Source organism: Malaya genurostris, chromosome 1, assembly GCF_030247185.1.
Source record: "Malaya genurostris strain Urasoe2022 chromosome 1, Malgen_1.1, whole genome shotgun sequence".
Taxonomy (NCBI): Eukaryota; Metazoa; Arthropoda; class Insecta; order Diptera; family Culicidae; genus Malaya; species Malaya genurostris.
The window spans coordinates 11351297-11368095 of NC_080570.1; the positions used below are offsets into that span (position 1 = coordinate 11351297).

The 16799-nt window shown below is 39.5% G+C and overlaps 1 protein-coding gene across 3 annotated transcripts in view; it reads right to left on the minus strand.

Moving 5' to 3' along the window:
• LOC131432378 (ETS-like protein pointed) overlaps positions 1–16799 on the minus strand; it is a 351236-nt gene that overhangs the window by 98073 nt on the left and 236364 nt on the right. For all 3 annotated transcript variants that reach the window (XM_058598615.1, XM_058598617.1, XM_058598624.1), the window contains one exon: positions 13755–14006. In XM_058598615.1, the coding sequence (XP_058454598.1) occupies positions 13755–14006 (252 nt within the window). The remainder of the gene's footprint in view (positions 1–13754; positions 14007–16799) is intronic.

Below are 16799 nucleotides of genomic sequence, written 5' to 3' on the forward strand. Positions count from 1 at the left end.
AACTTCTCGTGTGTGCCTTGTTTCGGCAACAGTTGCTCGGAAAATGGTAGGAAAGCGATAAAATTCAACTAATTCTTTATGATTATTTTTAGCACTTAAAAGTGCTATTTGAATTTGCTGGAATTTTCGGCTGCCTTTCATCCGGTTTTCGCTGTCATCGTGCTGACACTCGTGCTTTAACTTAACTGCCGCTATTTTTCACATCACCTTTGTTAGAATTCCTTTCCTGTACGCAGAACGGGAAACAGTGAGACGACAGGTCCACGATGTTGCTCTCGTGTGTCTTGTTTCGGGAACAGATGCTCAGCAAATGGTAGGAAAAATGAAGCGCTCAACTTTTATATTGATGCTCTTGTATAGATGCAGACATCCCGCGTTCTGATTGGCTGGTGCTGTCATGGGTTAAATCAAACAGGTTTTTCAATAGTGTACTATTGAAAAACTTCAATGTTGTTGCAATACACGTTCAAGTTGAAAATTTTCGATTCTATTGGTAGTTAGATTATATAAATCCTTCTACAGATCACTGAGCTATGAGCTTCCAAAATACGAGAAAGGCAAACGCGCCATATGAATTATCCTCTTTGACACTCGTTTGTACCAAACATTTAAGAAAAGTTTAATTTTGAACTATTTAAGATTATGTCACACAACTGAAAATTTTATCATTAAATTGTGATCATATTTCCGATGGCATGTTGCAAGAATTATGTTGATTCATTAGATACAACAGAAGATATTCACGATCAAAAACTTATCACTCTCTCAGAGGGTAAATTTTGGAAAGGCGCCCCATAGTAAAGTAAGTCGTATTCACGACAAAAAAATCAGAACTTTTTTCCTGAAGAGATAGAAAAATGGTTTCTTCTACAAAGTTCGAGGAGTATTAAAAACAAATTTACTTTGCCGTATCTTACACATCTTCTATCATTCGATCCATACAACCGCGTCTACTACAGGCAGACGCTATCTACACTGATTTCTCGGTGACGTTTGATAGAAGAAAACCATCAAATAACAATTGCTAAACTTGACAGATTTGGCTTTGGTGGCACTTTACTGCATTTATTTCGTACCGGTAGTGTCGGCAAAAAATAGGAAACTGTACAACATCAGCGTTTGCAGTTAGTTCTGCAGTATCTCAAGGAAGTCATTTAGGACCGTTTATATTTTTACTCTATCTCAATGATCTGCACTTCTTACTGAACTTACTCTACCAGCTGATCAAAGAACAAGAACATGCATATTTTTTGCAAGCTCAATTGGATACATTCACGGAATGCTTCTTAATGTTTCAGTAATTAGATATGACTACAATCGTCCGCAAAATGTTCTTAAACGTGAATCGTTGGGACATTGGATTTATGTTGTCGTGAATACGACTTACTTTATTATGGGGCACCTTTTCGAAATTGATCGTCTGAAAGAGTGATAAGTTTTTGATTGTGAATATCTCTTGTTGTATCTAACGTATCAACATATTTTTTGCGACTCATGATGCCATGATGGTTAACACTTGATATATTTCGTTCATTCTAGCCTGCGCAGTTGACTGAGCGAAAGTGCAGCAAGTGCATCATTCCGGTTGGATCAGGTCCAGAGCTCAGTTTCAGTTCCAGTATTAGTATTGAATCAATTGCGGGATGTTCGCAGAGCCAGTTTCCCTTCAAAGAATAAAAGATTGCGTCATCCTGCTGCTGGTCGTTTGCATTGAAGCAAAATACAACGGAAAGTGGAAAATGATGGGGTACATTATGCAAAATCAGCCCTTCTAAAAACTCTAAATGTTATTAATATGGAACACATTTTTGTTTTCTATATAGCGGTGCAAACTAGAAACTCAAGAAAAATACACGTAGAAATGTGGTCAGGTTTTGAACAATTACAGCTCAGTCAATTTTGTATCAATTATTTTTATTATGTTACCATTTGATTGGAAATATTTCTACGTATTGATTTGAATGTTCATAGCCATGTATTTTTAATTTTATATCATTGAAATGTTGATTAATAGCTAGCAGTGTCCTATTTTGGCTGCAAAAAATCTCCGGCACACCAGATTTCCCTGCCATAGTCTACGGTTTTGAAGGAGTAAGCGATATATCAAAGGGAAAGCATCGCTCTGATTGGTCAATCGAAGCAAAAGCAAAGCTGTTGGAAGCACGCGAATCTACAAATAGAAGCGAAATTATAGCTAACGTTTCAGTCTTATGCGTAGCTTGCTAGAGGTAGGTTGTTGCTACACAGCAAGACAAAAAGTGCCATAAACGATTTGAATCTTTTATTGGTATGCTCTGATCTTGTGTCATGCAAGATTGGATGAAATCCCATGTTATGTCGTTTCGCTTGAGAAATTGACAACTACCCCAGGGTAAATTTTGAGTGCATAAGACTAATTTCTCACTTATATAAGATGAACTCGATTGATAATGAGAAATATTTTATCGCTTCAATCGAAATCGCAGAATGCTAGTAATGGTAGAGAAACGCTATAAAAATAACTGCTTGCATACAAAACTTGAACACAAGCTTGGTGAAGAGAAGCTTAAATATCGATATCCGTATCGCAAGCATGTACAAACATTTAATTGTATACATTTGGGCTATTGGTGTAAGTTCGTCGGCTACGAAACAAATACAAATCACGATAAATAGAGTCTATATTCTGGGTTCGCGTGTTCGGTGTTGATTCCTAATAAGGATCAATCTAAGCAGACTCTTGTGCATTTGCGGATTCAAAAGTGTGACGATTAATTAAATTTTGTCAATCATTGGAAATTTTGGTTGGCTTGTTCCACATCAACGGCTCGAACAACCTCATGGGGCTGATCCTTGTAGTTTTTATAGAGCTACGAAGATTGTTTCTTTACAAATCCGAGATAAAAATCATCAGTTGAGTGTAAATCTAGAATAATTTGATTAGCTTGGTGCACTTTTCGCAGTGCAGAATTTACACCAAACGAGTGAAAATAAAGCCAGTATTTGACTGATTCGCGTTCGAGAAAAATGCTCCGGAACAGTGTTTAATATCTTTTGAATGCCACAAATGAATCCCGTACAACATTTTGATAGTTTCTTTTACTAAAATATGCAAATTTGAAATGAAATAATCGACATCACAATTCTATATGTCGCTATTTTTGTGGCGTTGGAACCGCCCATTTGTGAAAAAGCTACACACGAAATCACGTAAAAAGAAAGTCATTAATTAAAAATTGTTCAGTATGGAATTAATCGGCACTGTGAACAGTTCTGTGGCAGGTGAACAGTTCTGCTGCTGGTCGTTTGCATTAGAGCAAAATACAACGAAAAAGTAGACCACTATGGCGAACATTATGCAAAATTAGCCCTTCTAATAGATCCAAATGTTATCTAGAAACCTAATCTGTTGCAATATGCCAATCGGAAGTGAATATAATCAGTTTAGTAAAGGTTTACAGTCTGATAGATTCTAATTAGAAAATGTTTGCCTATTTTTCTCGGCTCAGAATGTTCGATCCGTACTTTAGTGTAGATTCAGTTTAAAAACTAGTAGTGAATAAGCGGAAAGCTTGCACAATTCACACAATCGATCAAACTTACTCACTAGAAGATTGTATCAAGTTTCTTTTTTTGAAACTTGAATAAAATTAAAAACTTTGTTCGGTATAAACTACTATCACCTTTTCAATTTATAAACAGTTATGTCAAGTTAATAAAGATTTAAATGTGGCAACACTGCACGCTACACAAAATTGAACAATGCACGCTGTGTGCTAGACGGTGGTGTTTTCTTCTTCCGTACCAGCACGTACCGATGCGTACCGGTTTTGCATCGTCATTTTGTATGACAGTTTGAATGTTTTGATCAGAGCTTAAAATTGTCACGCATTCTCAATGAAAGAAACCATTCCAACAGTCTCATTTTCAATGTTTTACTGTCTCATTCGTGAATGACCACGATACCAGAACAAACGAAGAGAGACGAAGCATTTTCGTATCTCATCGAAAAAATGAGAGAGCATAATTGCCAACGTCATTCTTTCCTCTGTGACAAGACGAAACCAAACTAACGTCTTCAGGGAACATCAGCAGAATTTCAATTCTCATTCTTCCATCGATGTATTGAAAATATGTGACGCTTGGTTATAAAAAGTGACTAAAATATGGCAAATCGAAGTAATTACATCCCAGAACTTATTTGGAAACCAAAACTACTACAAATTCGAGCACCAACAGTTAAAACTTATTGTGAAACCTTTTTCTGTCGTTTTCAATTCTCACAGCTTGGGTTGAATATCGACACTGCATACTATGGGATTTTCACTGAAAACTGCAAATGACTGAAAGGGCAAATGAAAGAAAAAACACAATTTTGAAACTACTGTCTCGCTTATGTCATTGACTGGACATAGATTTCGTTCTCATAATTTGCAAACGAAGCTCAGAGTGACAGTAATTTCTTGTCATTTTCGTCAATTTTTCAGTCAATGAAAATGACTTCTATTAGCTCTGGTTTTAATACTCATTGCCTTATAATTTCGGAACCCGAAGTCGGATCTTTTAAGACAGTGAGAGCTTTAATTTGAATCATGATTTGTGAAAATCGGTTAAACCATTGCTGAGAATTCTTAGTGAGTTTCGTTTTGAGGGCTTTTCTTTACGTACGTTCGGAAGCGGAAACCGGGAACTTGTAGTTCCACAGTAGATTTATATGTCCATTAACTAACAAAGTCTGGAAATTAAATGAATTTAACAGTAAAATTATAAACTATTCCACCTCGTTTCGCCATCGCTTATGAAAAAATCCTCATGAAATTGAATTTTTTTTACTTATCGCGCTGTAATACCGAAACCAAAAGTCGGATCTAGATCAACTTTTCAGGGACTTTTTGAATAATTTCAAGACCTTTCATTTGCATCTTAGGTTGTAAAAATCGGCTTAGAAATTTCCGAGAAAATTGAATGCGCATTTTATAAATGATTTGCACATATTGCCTTGTAACTCCGGAACCGGAAGTCGGATCGGGATAAAATTCAATCTATCTATCTATGCGACAATAACAACTTTTATTTGAATCTGAGTTTGTGAAAATCCGTGCAGCCATCTCTGAGAAAATCGAATGAAATTATTTGTCACATACACACACACATTTTGTGATCTCGACGAACTGAGTCGAATGCTATATGACACTCGGCCCTCCGTTCAAAAGTCGGTTTTCACAGTGATTACATAGCCTTTCTATATGATAACTGCAAAAACTTTTTTTGCATAATTTATAGCTTCAGGAAGAACTTTTGAAATGTTTGTTTCTTCAAAATGAAGTAGAAAAGAATTTTTATTCAATTTTTAATAAAAATTAAGGTGCTACTTTCAAAAGAAGCATTATATAATCTTGTGAAACTTCTTCGAAGACACATAAGTTACTTAAAACCAGACAAAGTCAGTACAGACTTTTGACGGTCTTTTTTCAATTTCAGACCACTGTGCGTCGTCGTCCCGAACACACATAGCCGCGTTGTTCTTGACAGAACACCGTTTGGCAGAATTTTGAATACTCCCCGAAGAGCACCGGCGGGCATCAAAACTGTGAAAGAGAGTCAAACAAACGAAGCTACAACAAAAAAAAAGAAAAACAGACACAAATTCACGGTCGAGTTAAGCCGAAACAAAGGTTCTTTCGCGCGTCTGCTGCCGTTTTGTTGTTGGTGGTGTAGACCATCGAAGTAGGCCCTGGGCTGGCTGTCCAGTTCGCAGCCCTACACACAATTGCGAGATCCATTCCACGTTTTCAGAGGTATAATCGTGCGCCCCTACCTCACTCGGTAATGTGTACTGTTTTTTTTTAATTCTTTTTCGTTCGTTGGTTAGTTTTTTTATTTCCCTTCGTTTTGCATTATCGGCAACCTGTGGCCTCTGGCCTCTGCACACTGTCCACCTCACCCCGCCTGATCTGCCTGACCCGAAAAAATGGAGACTCGATCGAATTTCCCTACGAGTGTGTGTATTCATTCATGAAGCAGCCATCAACGAACGAACCGTGGGTATTAGAGAGAACTTCGAACTATAAAGAGGGGGACGTGCAAACTTCTGAATGAAAATCACTTGACCTGTTGGACGTGGAAGAAACAGGGAGAACGGCTTTGGACAACCTCCTTCCCTATCCCCCCGGGCGGATCTCAATCGAATGGGAATCAATTTTCGAGCCCCGAGTTTGCTCCCCGCGCACAGCCATCATTTACCGATGATGTAGGTATCCGGAAACCTACCGGACGGACAATCGCGGCGGCAAGCAAGATGATGAGGTAGCAGATTTTTTTCCGTTCGAGTAGTGAAAAAAAAGCGCATCACTGCCCAGGTGACTGACAGAACGAAGCTCGCAATCGCTGAACAAACAGCCAGCCGTGGCTGTGGGCGGCCATTTTTAAATTGAACAATCGTATGTCAGTGGTCAACCCCGGGTCCAAAACTGACATACGGCTACTACTCTTCACAGTACTTATTTTAATTTGCCTGATGATGATGACGACGATGATCGGTGGCGGTCCCGTGCAGTGGCAGTACAGTACAGAGAAGCAAAACTGTTCATCAGAGGCAACAACGACAACAACAACAAAAACCTAACCGCATCGCAGTAGTAGGCTGTGTGTTGCGATGCGATGATTTGGAGAATGGACCGAGTTCTGACCGACGACGACAACGCGTCATACCGACCGACCGACCGGGCAGCAGTACGTGCGCCGGGCCGCACTTCGTCGTCACACAACCCGTCGTCGTCGCTATGGTGATTTCCAACGATGATAACAACGATTTAAATGAATGAGAAACGCAACGCAACGCAAGTGAATGAATGGGCTGAATTGGATATGTGGGTTTTTGTGTTTGTTGGTGTGTGTTCGTATGTTGGTGCAATTCCACTCGCATGAATGAAGAAGGTTCGATTGTGGGTGGCAAACCGTTGATAGGGTTGTGGATGCCTCCGGTGGGACCGAAGGAGGGACAGACGACAAACTCTTAATGATAACACATTTGTTTTGTGTTAATGAATTGTTTGTGCACTTGCGTTATGTGGTTAAATAAAAAAAAAACTTCTCGCAACAGTCGATTTTAATCAGCAGTTCGGTGCATTTAGAATCCCCGCGCTCCGTCTGTGCTCCGGAAAGTACAGTTCTGACAAGTGACTGTGACTTGAAACTGACAAAATTACGACTGCCTCTATGTGATCAACTTACGCCGAGCGGGTTTGAAACTTGGCGATGACATGCCGAAATATTCGTGACCCGGAAAGTGAACTGTTGCCAGTTCGAATTATTTGACGTAGGACTACGTCTTTGTTTTATATATTTGGGATACGAATTTAAAATACGGAAACTAAAAACTGTACAAACAGTGATCAGGTTTTCGAAAATGTACAGCACAATCAATTCTAACAAAGAAATTCGATAGTAGGAGATACCGGGGCTATTTGGGACACGGGAATTAACCGAACAGCTCAAATATCTTCTAAACCAGCCATTATTTCGATCCATGGCTTGATTCGGTAAACGCGCTTCCATGTGACAGGCAGATGTTTTTTGGGTATGTTTGATTTCTGTGCATTGTAATGACGGTCCGGTTAGTGCTTTCAAATGTTCATTTCGTGCTGAATTCAATGACTAATACGTGCTTTCGATAACATGGGAAATAAAATTATTATTGTGTCTCGTGAGTGAAAAAAAGTGGGGTCTAATTGGACACATAATTTTCGACTTTAAATTTTGAACGAATTCTTGAAACATACCTGAAATATTGACATCTATAAATCAGTTCTACTTATCACTTATGAAAACTAGATTTACCACAAATTGAATCAAAACGTTCATTATATGTAGCGATACAATCAAATAGTCTCCAATAAGCTATTTCCAGGGAGCAAGATTGGCAGATCTCACAAGATTGAAATTGATAGATAATCCATTCGAACACGATTTCATTAACTTATCTCAAGAGATTTGACGCAATGCAGCATTCGTTCTTCATTTTTGTGTGAAACTTCATTGTCCGGTTTGGCTCCGCAGTGCCTAAATCACTTCATGATGACTTGGTAAAAAATAATAATGCATGTTTTTCCAAGTCACATACAGGGAATCGTAGCAAAAAGTTGAAGCTACACAATTGTATAGATAAATTGAAAAAAAAACTAGGTGTAATGGGTGTTTTTTTTTCAATTTCCAAGAAGTACCCGAGTTAGCCCTGGTCTCCCCTATTATATTTACTGTTTGGAAATATCGCTACACATCTATCCGACATAACTATATATTTTAGAGCCTAAACACTAGAGCAATGTCTAGTTTTCCCTGTTTTTAAAACCATTCGAAATATGGACCGATGCATGAGGCGGGCGCTGGTTTTACAAGTCGCCAGTTGTCGTATGTTCGATCCCCCAAATGAAAGGATTCTTAGTGTCAGTAGGATCAGAATGATTCTGAACGCTAAGAATCGGCTGCGAAGTGGAAGGTAAAATTTTAATACCAAGTCTTTGCGATTCGTTAATACCATTGAGAAGACAACTGTGCACATCAGCAACTGAATCGTTTGTGGAATTGGTTTTGTGCGCCGTTCGCTTCTCGTACGAAAGACATGTTTAATAAGAAGTGTATCGAAAATATGCTATCCACATACATCAGTGTTGTACGCATGTATTTGTTATGGTTTTTTATGCTTTGATCACAGCATGCTGTGCGTTTGGCTGTCAGCTTTCGTTTGTTTGCTGGTTTGTGCGGTTGAAATTCTGCGTTTTCAAAATGTCGCGTATTAAAAAGGTAGTGAAAATAAACGTTCTGGACACATGGCTAAGTGAGAAGGGTTTTACTATGCGAAAATTGGCGCGAAGCGGTTTTGGAATTCAACATTCCAGTGTCATTAATAAATTTGAGGAAAACTATTCTTTGGATGAGCTACCAGGAAGAGGCAGAAAACCCGGTTCTTCCAACCCGAAACTGGACCAGAAAGTGGTATCTCTAATCATGAAGAACAAATCAATGTCAATACGTGATTTGGCCAAAAAGCAGGAACGGGTGTCGGAATGATCCCGCGTATCAAGAGGCGAAATCACCTGCAAGCAAAAAATCTCGAAACAAAGGTGTAGAACAGAAGAAGCGAGCAGCAACAAGAGCCCGAGAAATTGTATTCGCGTCTTTTGCACAATGAGACTTATGTAAAGAAGGACTCAAAAACTCTTTCAGGTCCACAATAAGTTTACTGTCGTCGTTGGGGAGGATGTGAGCGATGCGGACAGGTCGATTCAAGTGGAGAAATTCGGTCGAAAGATACTGGTATGGCAAGCAATATGTTCCTGGGGTTTGAGGTCAACCATTGTTTACACTCCCGGAACTATAAATGCAGAAATCTATCGATCTGAGTGTCTCCAGGAGAGATTGCTGCCTTTATATAAGAAGCATAGTACACCTTCACTGTTTTGGCAGGATTTAGCGTCGGCTCACTATGCCAAAACCACACTCAATTGGCTTGCGGAAAAGGGTATAAATTTCGTTGAGAAAAATATCAATCCACCAAATTGCCCTCAGCCTTGACTCATCGAACGTCACTGGGCAATCGTGAAGAGAGTCTTAGAGAAGACTGGTAAGACAGCTGGGAACCTGCAGGAGTTCAAAAAAATTTGGGCTCAAGCGTCCAAAAAATGCGATGCAACACTTTTCCGGAACTTGATGAAGAGCGTTCGACCAAAAGTTCAAGTTTAACCTCGTACAATAAAGGATCAATTTTTAGTTGGAATAAAATATCGTTTTTCATCATAATTGGAAAGAAAAATTTGTGGATAGCTTAGTTCCGATACACTCCTTAGAAATTCCGATGTTTCTTCGTGTCCCGTGAAGTCCCGGGCCTAACGAAGAAAAACTCTTCAGTCAAGAGATACACTTGACCCATCGGTCCTCCAACATTTTAATGCCCTTTAAAAAAAGAAAAGATTTATCCACCCTTTCAATATAGGCTTCCGTTTCTGCAATGACCTCAGCATTCAACGAAAATTTCTTTCCCTGGAGAAACCTTTTCAGGTTTGGAAATAAATAATAGTCGCTGGGGGCCAGGTCTAGAGAATACGGGGGATGGTGGACCAATCCGTACCTCCATTGCTTTTATGCATGAATGCGCTGGTGCGTCTTTTTCCGCAGCTTGGCTTGTCGAAAACTATAACTCGTCTACAAAAACGATCAGCTGTTACTCAAGCACTAGTGGATAGATTGTCATGAAATTTGGTATTGAGCTATCTGGAGGCTTGTTCTCAACAAAAATATACACATGTTGTAAAATTATTGCGTCATACTTTTTGTCAAAATCTAACGTGAAAAAGATCGAAAAAAAAGAGGACCCGTCGAATGGAAGAGTGGAGACGGGTTCGATGACGGTGCATAGTGGTGAATGTTACTTGCGATATGAAGCCACTTCACAATCCAAAAATTGTGATTTCTGCGAAAATAAATTTATCAAACAGTCGAAGAGGTTCGTTCAGAAACAGACGAAAACGTACGAAGACAAAAAATCCTGAATCTGACACAGAGAAAAAAAAATGACTGCGATCAGGGCCAAAATTCCGTTCGAAATGATTCTATATAAGTAAAGTTTACAGATTTCGGCGGTAATTTGAACTTGGCTAGTAAGTGAACCCTTATGTTCCATTGTGCTTCCGCGGAAAAGTCCACAAATAAACTCGATCATGATCAAATCGCGCAAATCATTTGTCGGTTACGTCACTTGTGCGATTGTATCCCCAAAACTTGAAGTTTCAGCCATAGGGTTTCTAAATTCGTTCTACAACACAATACTAGTCTCGAACGAGCCTACAATTATTGAAATCGATTCATCAAAAACCGATAAAATTGAGCGGAAATGTCGTTTATGTCATTTTTACCACTATGTATTCGGAGCCAGCATAAAAAATAGCCGTTTGATCTTCGAAACTGATGGATGACTTAACGAACTTTTGAAATCGGTTCAACCAACTCCGAGAAAATGGAGCGGTAAAAAACTGGCGTTTTGTCGGACACGTCACTTATGCAATTATGCAATTATATATCCGGAACCAGAGAAAAAGCCATTTGACCTGCAAACTTGATCAATGATTCGAAAGTAGCTTTCAAACGAGCCAAGTTTGTTAAAATCGATTCAAAAGTCTCTGAGAAAAGTGTGCGGTAAAACACGGGATTTTTGTCGGTTACGTCACTTATGCCGTTATACATCCGAAACCAGAAGAGATAACCATTTGATCTTCGAACTTGATCAAAATAGTAGCTTTCAAAGAAGTATAAGCTTGTTGAAAATGGTTCAGTCTTTTCCGAGAAAATTGAGCGGTAAGGAAAGATGCATACATACGCACACATTTTCCGATATCGTCGAGCTAAGTCGAATGGTATATAACACTAGGTTTTCCAGCAATTCTATTACCTCACAGAAAAAATCACAAGACTTTTTCAAACTGTGGATAGACACGAACCACAAACCACAAAATACCGCACCTAACTTAGGCGAAAAAAAAACGATTTTCTCGGATGAAGCTACTTTCCAAGCGTGCCTGGTTAGGAACCATTACCAAAATGCGATTAGTGACCTGTCAAACAACCGGAATAAGTCAGTGATTGGGGTTGCTTTGCAGAGCTTCTTCTTTGGTCATTCATACAGGTTTTAAATCCAATAAAAATATTCGAAATTTACAAACAAAGCCTCGTGATGTCGGCCAAGTAGATGTTTTGACCTGGATAACAAGAAGACTGTTTACAAACTTATGGTGTTATTGAATTTTATCCGAATCCGACTGCCGGTTCTGGAATTACAAGGTGATATGTGCAAAATATGCAAAACATATGCACTCAATTTTCTCAGAGACATTGGAAACGATTTTAGCAAATTTTGATTCAAATGAAAGGTCTTACGATTCCGTAGAACATTGTTACGTGAAAGGTGATAAGTGGTAAGTGAATAAAATGCCAATTCATTGAGTATTTTTATATACACGATAACGTGAACGTCTTACAATTTCTATACTGTGGATCTTGAGAGGTTAAAAAAATTGATTTCCGATACATCAATTCCCAGTTAACGATTCCAGAAGTACAAGAAATTGTGGTTCAAATTGAACTGTTTAAGTTTGCACTAAGCAGTTCAATTCGAACTGCTCTGCACTGACGAGTCGAAAACGAAACGTAAAGAATAATGACAACGGTTATGTCCCCTTAGCAAAATAATGTCTTTTAATCAAACCCGAATATAATACAATAGTGGTCGAAAATTCTACAACGGAACTCACTTTATTTTCTCAGAGATGCCAACACCGACTTTTACAAAAAAAATATGCTAAAATGAAAGGTCTTACAGTCCAATTAGTTGTTATTGAATTTTATCCGGATCCGACTGCCAGTTCCAGAGCTACTGGATGACGTCAGTTTCAAATTTCATGCCATTATTTAGAGCAACGATGCAAAACTCAACCAAAAAAAAATCTTCTAATTTAGGCTCAAAGCCTTTTTAAAATCAGGTTTGTCCCATGAAGAGTTATAGGATGACGTGAGTTTCAAATTAGAGCACCAATGCGAAATTCAACCAAAAAATCTTCAGAATAAGACTCAACATTTTTTCAAATTGAAATTTGTCCCAGCCAAACAAGCTGATTTCGGCTATATCCCGGATTCCGGCAGTTCCGGAAATATTGATCAAAATCTAAAAAAAAACGGAACTCACTTTATTTTCTCCGACGTGCGTAAATCGATTTTCGAAAACTGAGACTGAAAGATCTTGAAAGATCTTACAGTCCAATTTGTTGTTATTGAATTTTATCTGAATTCGACTGCCGGTTCCGGAGCTACAGGATGACATGAGCTAAAAATCTCATGCCGTTATTTAGAGCACCGATGCAAAATTCGACCAAAAAATCTAAATTAGGCTCGAAACTTTTTCAAAATGCAAATTCAAATCCTCCTCCGGACCGAAATCTAGCCCAATACCGGCCCTCCATCATCTCGCTGCTTTCAAGCTCGACAACAATACTGACGACGGTGGTCGCGACGGTTCGCTTCGAATGATTAACCCGAACCTACTTAAATCCGAAGGTCTCTGGATCTGAACCAAATTGAAGTAACCAAACTAAAAAAAATGATACCTCCATCGAAAAGCACACGAATGCGGCAGGACCACTAAAACATACCGTCCGTCCGTCCCCGTTCATTGGGAAAGTGTTTTCTACGGTACACGTGAGCCTTTATTACAGGGCGCTCGGCTTGGTTTCGGAGCTCTTTCTCCCAAATTCACGCAACGCCTTCCCTATCTGTCTGTCTGTCTCTCCATTTGGAAGTGATATTCGGTTCTCGAAGAGGTCCAAATGTGTGTTACGAAACATTTCATTTTGTTTTAGTTAATATATCGAAATTATACGGCTCTTGTCCCGCACTGAAACCATCCCTCAACTTCCCCCACCCGTTCCGGTCCTGTTCTCTCCTCGGCTCTAGTCTAGAGCCGAGGACTGGCACAGGCTAGGCACAGCCGACCCGAATGCGTATATACTTTATGTAACTAATTATATGGTGATTTTTTTCTCTTCTATTTCGTCTCTACTACTTTTGCGGCGACTCTAGTCTGAGATTATATTTTTTTTTTGTTCTTGTGTTACGTTTGATTTTCGTCCAGACCCATTCTCAGGGACGGAATTTCGAATCAATGTTTTATCACCCTTCGGAAAGAAAACGATCATCACTAGAATACAAAAAAAATGAATGAATTCACTTACCGCTACTGTTGTTGGAATGGCTGGTGGCACTGCCCGTGCCCGTGCCAAACTCCTGCTGTTGCTGGTTACTGAGCCGCTGGAGGGCACTGTTGTACTCGCTGAGTTCGCTAACACCGCTGCTGGCCGCCCCGGTCGATCCGCAGTCGTACAGATTTCCACCGGAGCCTGCCGTCGAACTGCTTCCACTGCCGCCGCCTCCACCTCCTCCACTGCTGCTGCCACCGCTACTGTCTAGCAGGGCTTTCTCACAATCTGCCGAACAACAAAAAAAAATGAGAAAAAAAGAGTAAAACGTGTAAATACACAGGGGGAAAATTCCGAAATAGAATTACTATATTTTCGACCATTCGGTAATGGGCTTCAATTGATTCGATTGCCAGCTCGAGCTCAGCAGCAGTGGGTGAAGCGAAAATTTAAATTTAATTTTGAGTGGCTCCTTGCACAAGCCGCCGGAACGAACGCTGGAAGCTGGATAACTTCGTTGCTCTCGTTACCCGCGCCATTCAACATGGGGAAAATTGAATGCACGCTTCTGCTGCTGCTGATGGAATTATGCAACGAACCGGGCTTTTTTTTTCTCTTCTGTCCTAGAAACGGGCACGACGACGACCGAGAAGAAAAACAATTTCCACACATAAATTCCACCAATTTAGAACTCCCCGCATGCTGCGTTCTCAACGTCAATTCTCAGCCACCGCAAAACTCGCGGGCAGCAGCATTGACAAAAACTGTCAAAAAATGCGGGTCGCTGCACGGCCTACTGCCGTCCCGTGTTTTGGAGAGGTTTGTCGTGATTTTAATTTACGTTCGAATCGGTGTGCCTTTTGTCACACAATTGAGTGGACACTTGAACTGACTGACTGACTGACTGAATTGATGATGAACCTCGAGAAAGCCGAAATGCGGGGTCAATTCACTGGGAACTGACTTGGAGAGTCTGCTGGCCCGGTGCACTTGGTCTTCCGAGCAAAGCTAATTCTGCCAAGTAATTAACAATCATTTACATCTTGTCAAGCGACCGGACACCAGCATGCACCCTTCGGAACTCGAAACCGAAAATCGAAAACTACCAGATTGCGGAACATTTGTGCGATAAATCCGGTGCCATAAATGTGTAATTACATACGTATAGTGCTTTCGACGGTAATCACAGGAACAAACAAAGGTTGATTTTTACTTTTACGAGTGAACCGCCCTGTTAATTGACAAACGATTGTAGCAGAAGCAGCCCAGCATTATTAGTATTATTATTGGATGCGATACGGTCAACAACAATGAAAACAACAACACGCTTACTCCTCACGATTTCAATCGGAGGCAATCGCAGTAGCCATGTTCGTTTGACGGAACGAAGATTCACCCGGTAGATTGTTTGGTCGCTTTCAAAGGGGTGTGATTAGGCGCAATTTTTACCGAAAACTATAAAATGATAAATTGAAACGCATCGCGGAGTGTCGTTCGAAAGAGTTTCAACTATTTGCATTATTTTCTATTCAGAATACTCAGATTTACGATTATCTTCCATAGAAAATTAACTTAAAATGTACGTCAATTGGAGCTTGAAAAATCATTAGCAATGGATTCGAGTCCCGCCTCAGCGGTTATTTTTTCACAAACTTTTATTTCGCACTTGCCTTCATTAGTCTGTTTTTCAATCTGATTTTCTTCGATTTAATACATTTTTTTAGCAGGGTTCTAACGAAAAATTTCAAAATCAAAATGCGCGAAATCAAAAGTACGGGTGTGTAATGTCAGAGACATAACTGGATGTCGTGAATACGAATAAAACTGACACGATTTCTTTACACATTCGAATTCGAATTGATAGTTGATCGATTGTGTGAATTGCGAAACTTTCCCCTTTTTCACCACTAAAATTTTCAACGAGTTTTGACGTCGATTATCTCATTTCGGATTTGCATATTTCATTGAAAGAAACTATCAAGATGCTGTACAGGATTCATTTCTGACTTTTAGAAGGACCCAATTGTGGAGTTCTCTACGATATTTAGCACAGTTCGGAACATTTATCTCGAACGATTTTCGCACAGCGAAAAGTGCACGAACCAAATTAAATCATTTTGGATTTTCACTAAACTGATGATTTCTACCTTCGAATTTCAAAGAAGTAATCTTAATAGTTCTTTAGATAACATTTAGAGCCATTAGAACGGCTGATTTTATATAATGTTGTCCACTTTTCGTTTCTTGTTTTCTTTCTCTCCAATGCAAAGCACCAGCAGCTGATGCAATCGTTCTTGCTTGAATTGAAACTAGCTTTGCGTACAAACCGACACATCCGCACGCAGTACTAATCGATGCGAAACTGGTTTAATGCGTCTTCTCGCCTTGACGACCGGAAGGCAAATGAGAACTACGACCTGAGAGTTTGAGAGAGTTTTTAACCACGCAGAAGATGCACTCTCCGTCGCTGCTGGTTGATTAAATCACTCCCACGACATCTGCTTCCATCCAACGCACAAGAAGAAATGATCGATTTTCGACCACAATTCCCCTTTTATACGCATTCAGATGAAGATTTGTGCGTAACTACCTCAAAATCGTCGTCCTTGCGCGAAAAACCCAAGCAAAAGTAAAGAGTTTTCCGCGTTGTTTTCAAAGTTTGAGAAAACTTAATATTTGAGTTGTTTGTGGTTATCTCACACTGTTCAAAATATTATCCTAAATTCCTGATCATATTTCTGATGAAATGGTGAAAGAATTATGTTGCTGCCTTTAATACAAGTCGAGATATTCACGATTAAGTTCTGCCCATTCTTTCATATGGCTAATTTTGAAAAGGCACCCCATAGTAAAGTAAGTCGTATTCACGACAAAAACTAAAACGCGCTGAATCCGCGCGAAATTGAAAACTGAAACGCGCGATGTTCGAGTGAAGCGTTAGACAACCATTTTTATGCAGGTGATAATTTCCGCAGAACTTGAAAATTCACTTAAATATAATTTAAAAATCTGTATAAGTTTGTCATATGAACGCAATAAATAAGTCCGCATACAACACGTCACTTCAAGAAATCCCATGAA